This window comes from Oncorhynchus keta, chromosome 10 (assembly GCF_023373465.1).
Source record: "Oncorhynchus keta strain PuntledgeMale-10-30-2019 chromosome 10, Oket_V2, whole genome shotgun sequence".
NCBI classification, from domain to species: Eukaryota; Metazoa; Chordata; class Actinopteri; order Salmoniformes; family Salmonidae; genus Oncorhynchus; species Oncorhynchus keta.
In genome coordinates, this window is record NC_068430.1 from 67,019,861 (window position 1) to 67,026,780 (window position 6,920).

Genomic DNA, 6,920 nt, shown 5'->3' on the forward strand with positions numbered 1-6,920 from the left:
TTAGCTGTTGACCAATTTCACAGTTTTCTGTTAAGTCTACATCCCCTCGATCCTAACCAATTTATATGAAAGACAATATAAAATGCTTGCTTTTCTTAAAAGCTATAGATAATATTTTTCTTTCCAGATTGAGCATTTGAAGGTCTGGCTGGTAGTGCCGGAACTCTGGCCAGAAGGCATCTGTTACTCAACAACATCTGTTCCTGTTACTCTATTTTTTTCCCAGCATGCCGAGGGACACACAGGCTCTCCCAAGGGTGGCCTTTTGTGTGGCCCCATTGTCAATTCCATCATTGTCTACTGCTGAAGTCTGTTCCCATGATGCCATGAGGCAGGCTATAGTATACCCGCCTTTAGAGGCCAACCTTAGGGGTGACAATTTACAGTTACTTTATTGTGTCCCAACTTTTTGGGCTTAAAACAAAATATGATTACTTCGCTGGGCTATTAAGGAATCAAACGTGTAGAAAATAGAAAAATGTTAGAATCAATGGGGGAAGTAAAAAAAAATCAGATTTTTGAAGAATTTGACTACAGATATCAAATATTATAGTAGATGTATTATACCATATTCAACAAGAAAAACATTTGGATAAGTTACATTGACTGGGTGTTTGTCAGTGTTGTGAACTGAACATTCATCAATAGTTTACATTGTTTCTTGCGTCATATAAGGATGTTTTTTAAAAAGCATTAGTTTGCATTTATCACATTTTTCCATCGGAGTAGTACATCAAGCGTGGGGACATTGTTTTTTATGAATAGCCCCCGTTGGTCTCCACGGAAACACTTTCAACTCCTGGCAGTGACCAACAGCATCGGCATAGAATAGCCCACCATGGGGTAGACAACAGATGTTACTGATTAACTTTCCTCACAGAACCTAAAGAATGGCTAGGCATGGGCTGACAAACCACAGTCACACAAAAAAGTTGTACTTTCAATTATATTTATTCATTAAAAAACAGTAGCAGAGGCAGTAACAATAATAAAATGTTGTACAATCCCTCTTACTTTAAATAACATTTCTTTAAAACAAATTCCTTGACCTGAAGTGCCTTTGCAAATATCAGCATTAAAAAATGTATTTAAATATTCATAACATAGCAAATATACAATATAATTAAAAAATAATAATAATACAAAATCCTTAAATTAAATTAAATTATACAACTTTAAATCATACGTCTTTTTTTAATCATACAACTTATTTTATTTTTTTACAAATGGACAAAATCCGTATCGAAGCAAAAAAAGATTTGAACACAAAGTTTTCATCTCCAAAAACAATCAAATGTCATAAATTGTTCGGGGGGCTTTGAAACAACACACTTCAGTTTTACACAGTGATATAGTATACGTAGTACAGTCCTCACAGGTCTAGAGATTGGATCAGAATCCATGTTAACAGCCTTGTACAGGCCAGTATGGCCAAACATCCACCTTTTGATGCAGTTCATGTGCTCAGCAACAGCTTGTGGGGATAAAGAAAAGGGCTGGGTGCAAATGTTGCAAAAACTTCAAACCTACGTTTCTGTTACAACCGAAACCGAAGACATCGTACATCACCTCTATCATGACTGTTTGTCAATTTTTCGATCTCGTTATAAAAACTTTGCTTGAGGTCGCTTTGAAAGGTAAAAAAGTTTTGCCCCACCGATTCCTAACCCACAGGCCTGCACTTATTTTCCAGTAGAGAACCAGCTCACTCTGAATATCAGTTAAACGTCTCAGTATCAGCAGCAGTCTCAAGGCGGGACACCTCCCCCTAGGGTTAGAGCAGCATTTAAAGGAGTATAAAAACTCTCCCATAGAGCAAATGAGCAACGGACAGCCTATTGGTGGCTTGCGTTACACCTATGGAGACAAGAGAGAAACAAAATGGGCATTACTTGTTGTTTACAAAGCTCGTAGGGAAATGCAGTGACTTTATCAAACCATTATAAAATGAGGAAAAGTGAAGAGAAGTATCCAAACTCACCTCAGTTGCAATTATACATTCGTCCTTCTCCTCCGACATGACAAACACGGATTTGTACTTGGTGTCTGCACATGCGGACATTTCTGGAAGTTTCATTTCATTTCTTGAAGTTTCTGATGTGTCACTGTTGGAAGAGAGACAAAGATCCATATTAGTCATCTGACATTCAAATTATTTTTTAAATTTTTTTCATGTTATATGATTACATCTATTATCTTATTGTGTGTTCTTTACCTTTTTAAATGTTTGCTGCGTTTATTTCTGCACTCCTCATACTCAAAACTCGAGTCCAAAGCTTGGCATTTCTCTTCGCAAGCTGAGGCCTCCAAGCTCAGCATTGACTCTTTGGCCACCTGCTCGTACTTCACCTCATGCACAAGGTTATAGTCCGCCGGCGGGTGGCGGCTCTTGTAGCTGCTCCGACACGACGGCGATGGTCCGTCCATGTCGGCATCGCTTCCGAAGTCCATTTTCTTATTGATGTTCTTGACACCTGGCTGTGGACCGAGCCCTACGACGCTTACCGACAGGTCCTTATCACCCCGCTGACAGTTATTGGTTAGGTTGTTTATGGTCTCACCTTCGCTGACGGTGGCATCGCCCTGGCTACCACGCAGCACCTTGTTGCGAACGCAGCCAACCAGCACTGCACACCCTGCTAGCACAAGCAGCACCAGAGCTGTCCCAGAGCCCACCGCCATCCAGGGGATCTCCGAGCCTCGGATAGCTGCATGGTCTGGGAGCAGGAACTGGCAGTTGCGGCCACCGTAACCAGGCACGCAAGCGCACACATAGCGGTTGTTCCTCTCGTGGCAGGTGGCGCTGTTGTGGCAAGGGTTGTGCTCGCAGCGGCTTATGGGAGAACTGCAGTTGCGGCCCGTGTAGCCCGGGGAGCAGGTGCAGGTGTAGCCATCAAGACCCTCCTGGCATGTACCACCATTTTGGCAGGGGTAGATGGAGCACTCATTGCCAGTGTGGTCGCAGTTCATGCCTGTGAAGCCATCGGGACACTGGCACAGGTAGGAGTTGACGAGATCCACACAGCGGGCACCTAGTGTGAGAGGCAGAGCGATTGGGAAGTAATGGGTGGTCAATAATGTGGGGGCAGGCTGTAGTCTTGAAAGGTACCTGTTTAAATTTTAAAAAGTACATAAATTGAGATCTGAAAACACATCTGTGTAAGTTGTTCAATTAGCCCTTACCATTGGAGCATGGGCTGGAGGTGCAGTGGTCAATCTTCTTCTCGCAGTTAAAGCCAGCGTAGCCAGTGGGGCACTGGCAGAAGTATCCACCATCAGGGTTGTCGGCACAGCGGCCTCCATTGAAGCAGGGACCATCGGCGCAAGTCATGGCGCTCAGCTCGCAGGTGTTGCCGTAGAAACCCGGAGGGCAAGCACAGGCATACGTGTTCTCCATGTCCTTTGAGAAAAAGATTGAAACATAAGCTTGACAAATACATTCCTCCAAAATGCATTAGATCACCATCACAACAACAGTGATTGCCCACATCTTCCAAATCCTTGTTGTAATTGAGTGTACATTTTAACACAATGATGTAATTGTACAGTACTTACAGTGCAGCTTCCTCCATTTCGACAGGGGTTCAGGGTGCATTCGTTGACCTCAATCTCACAAGCATCCCCAGTGAAGCCCGGTCTGCAGGAACAGGTGTAGCTCCCCTGGCCAGTGTTGCTACAAGTGGCTCCATTCATACAGGGCTTGTGGTGAGTGCAGTAGTTCAGATCTGGAGGAGGACAAGCAGCACACGTGGATTAGTCCATTAGTCCCAATGGAACATATGGCAGAACAACAACAGCAGCAGCCCAGCTAATGTCTTTCTGTCACTCTCACACTTTTTTCTTACATTTTTTCACATTTTCTCTCACAACACTATCTCTTTGTCACTGTTTGTGTCATCTCTCTAAATCCCCCTCTCACCACCTTCTCTCTCTCCATCCCTCTCTTTCCCCTCCCTCTCTCTCCAGTAGGACTCACCTTGGTTACAGAAGAGGCCCCCCCACCCCTCCTGACAATTGCACTGCCACGGCTGCTGGCAGGTTCCGTGGAGGCAGCCTGGGTAACGGATGCACTCATCACAGTACCGCCCTTTGAAACCCACTCTGCACCTGTCACAAAATAATTACAACACATTGGTTAGAAACCCACTCAAATTTCTCTTTATTTCACAGATTATTTCTGAAAATATTAACTGAGAAAGTGTTTTAATACATGAAAATCATAGTTGCATTTTCTCTAACTTACTTGCACTCCCCAGGCTTCTCACAAAAGCCGTGTTCGTCGTCACATCCTGGAAGGCAGAGAGCTACAAAGGAGACAAACATGGGGTAAGAACCATGGCAAAATAAAAACACTTCTTACACATATGCTCTTTGTTAAGTTTGGCTTTGAGCAGCAACAAAAAACGTATTGCTTAAATCTGAACAAATTCATTAAAAGTGGGAGCAACTAAACCCATTAGCTGTTATACCTAAAAAAAACAACAACAACACAATCTCCTTATCATGGTGGAAGAATATTCCGTGTAACATAGTGCACAGAGACAATGGGAGGGTGCACACAGCAAACTCTCTCTCGCTATCCCTTTCAGTATAGGCCCCTTTTTCATCGCTGTGGGTCAAAACTCTTTTATTCATTCTGTGCACACAACTCCCCCTAATGTCTCGGATTGGGGCAGATAAGAGTGGACAGCTGGTGAGTATGATGCCAGTGCACGACAGCTGCTACATTGTCTACTCTCTCCCCGCAGCTGCCCACTTCAAACAATACCTCACCCGCATAAGCCAATCAGCGGCCAACCCACTCCAAGAGTAACGAATCGGACGTAGCATGTAAATTTATGGCACGCGTGAGATTATTCCGAAAACTTTCCTCCGCCCGATTTGAATAAATAAAGTGGTCGTGTGTGTGGGAGTGTGTGGGCGCGTGGTGTTTTCGTACAAGTTGTCTCCATTTTAAAATGTCTATAGCCACGCCACCTAACATAAAAAGTCACGTCTATTTAGCTACCATAATAATGTTATTTGACATGAAAAAGTGCCTATATGTAAAACATGAATAACAATCATATTTAGTCAAATATTTCCCCCAAAACACCTGAACATCAAGTTTCACTTACGTTCTGTGCAGTAATGGCCTTTCCACCCGGCGTCACAGACAATCTCTCCGCGCTCTCCACAGGTGAAGTGGCCGAAGGCATCATCTCGTGGGCGGCAGAAGACCGAGCAGCCATCGCCATAGTAGTGCTCATCACAGACAAAGCGGTAGGAGTACCTCAACTCGGTTCTTCCTCCCGTATGCAGGTCCTGGGACCAGTCATCTCCTACCGTCAGATGTCTCTGGGTGGTCATTGTGCTGATAACACGGTCTGGGTTTTCTACCGATGGAAATAAGAACGGATCTTTAGCGAAATGTGTGTAAATGTAAGTTATCCTCGACCTCAAACCACGTAAAGCCAAACAACTGTAGGACAGTTTATTTTGATCATACCTATTGAAAGATCGTCTTTGGAGTCGGTGTGCAGAGCTTCAATGATCAGCGAGAACGTCCCCTGAGGACATAAACAAATAGCATCATAAGACAGGTGGCCGGCCAACGGAGAAGGGGAACGAGATAGACCCATCTAACATGTTCTCTATACTAGAAAGTAAAATAACATTTCGAGACGATATACAAACACATACAAGACGAACATGTTTATGTATACGTTTAGTCTTGAATAAACCACTCTATATAAATGAACCAACTTGTACGCACGGATTTTTAAAGACCTCGTCACTAGAGGTTTATATGAATTACTTGTTTATGAATTAACCCAAGGCAGAGTACTCACCGGCCATGTGAAACCGAAGTTAATTCTGATGGGATTGGTGAATGAACTGTCCGACATGGCTTCCGGAACTTGGAAAGAGTTTGACCCAAGAACAGGCGTTATAGCGCCGCCGTAGTTACAAGGTGGCTCTGGTGATGCGTTTGGCTGATAATGTTTCAGACAGATTCTGAAAAACGTTTTACATTCACACTGTTGCTGATAAACCGACGTCAACCCTCCCTTGCAGCAGTTCATGTTGCCCTGAACCCCTTTCTTGTTCAAAAACTCCTGCAACTTCAGTTCGAAAACTCCTGAACAAAAACCCTGTTGAAATAATTGTATATATTACACAATCATTAACATAGGCTCTGTGATGTAAAATCTTGAAATGTTTATCAATTTAATAGTACGGTAACTGTGTTGTGTAGTTAGTTGTCTTACCTTGCATATCAAGACGAGCATAACCGCAACTGTCAGAAGAATAGCGCGCCCCATATTAAATAAATACAAATAAATAAATAGGAAAAAGTATTGGAGCGACTCAGCTCAATTTAGGCTCAATATGCCTCCTTTCAAATCATGTTCTGGGAATGAATCATTGAGCACGCTTCTTCTCTTAAGAGGTTTTCTCATCAGTTTCTGGTGTCAGCCACGCCGAATTCATTCATGTCCAAGAAGCAAAAAGATAATCCAAAATAGATATTGGAACTGCCCTGAACGGTCTTCAAAATTCCGTTACAATGCGATAATCCCACTCCAAAAATGTTTTAAAAAATAATTTATCATTTGTTCCCTGTTGAAACGAAGAGGGCAACAAATGTAGGAAATTGATTTTGTGTGACGTGGTCTATCCCAAGGAAAGAGTTGTCACTGATCCAACATACTTCCCCGCCACCTTCTTCCTTCTTTCCTCAACATGAATTGTGCGTCTGTCTTGAGTGAAGGCCGCCTGCCGCCAGTTTTATATGGGTTGGCGCATGCTAGGGTAATAATATGCAAATGAGCTACCCCCCCCCAATCTGGCTCAGGGGATCACAATGGATACCTCTCCAAGCCCCGTCGTCTCAAATCACAAGATAGTATTGGGTCAGAAAATTGAAAATGGAGGAA

At 43.2% G+C, this 6,920-nt stretch overlaps 1 protein-coding gene across 1 annotated transcript; it reads right to left on the bottom strand.

Annotated features, from left to right (window-relative positions):
* Positions 1–938: 938 nt before the first annotated feature.
* LOC118364877 (delta-like protein A) lies at positions 939–6,920 on the bottom strand. Its single transcript, XM_052527745.1, has 11 exons — positions 6,252–6,920; positions 5,832–6,134; positions 5,489–5,549; positions 5,118–5,375; positions 4,244–4,304; positions 3,977–4,107; positions 3,556–3,725; positions 3,184–3,400; positions 2,216–3,032; positions 1,982–2,105; positions 939–1,857 (listed from the first exon to the last, which is right to left on the bottom strand). Exons 1-11 carry the CDS (start codon positions 6,303–6,305, stop codon positions 1,852–1,854), a joined length of 2,202 nt encoding a protein of 733 aa, XP_052383705.1. The 5' UTR covers positions 6,306–6,920; the 3' UTR covers positions 939–1,851.

Bases quoted from the DNA above. Each gene is read 5' to 3' on its own strand.
- LOC118364877 (XM_052527745.1), bottom strand. From the start codon at position 6,305: ATGGGGCGCGCTATTCTTCTGACAGTTGCGGTTATGCTCGTCTTGATA. The intron at 3,726-3,976 runs GTGAGTCCTACT...GTCCTCCTCCAG, and splicing joins GGGCCTCTTCTGTAACCAAG to ATCTGAACTACTGCACTCAC. The intron at 2,106-2,215 runs GTAAAGAACACA...CTCTTCCAACAG, and splicing joins CGCAGCAAACATTTAAAAAG to TGACACATCAGAAACTTCAA.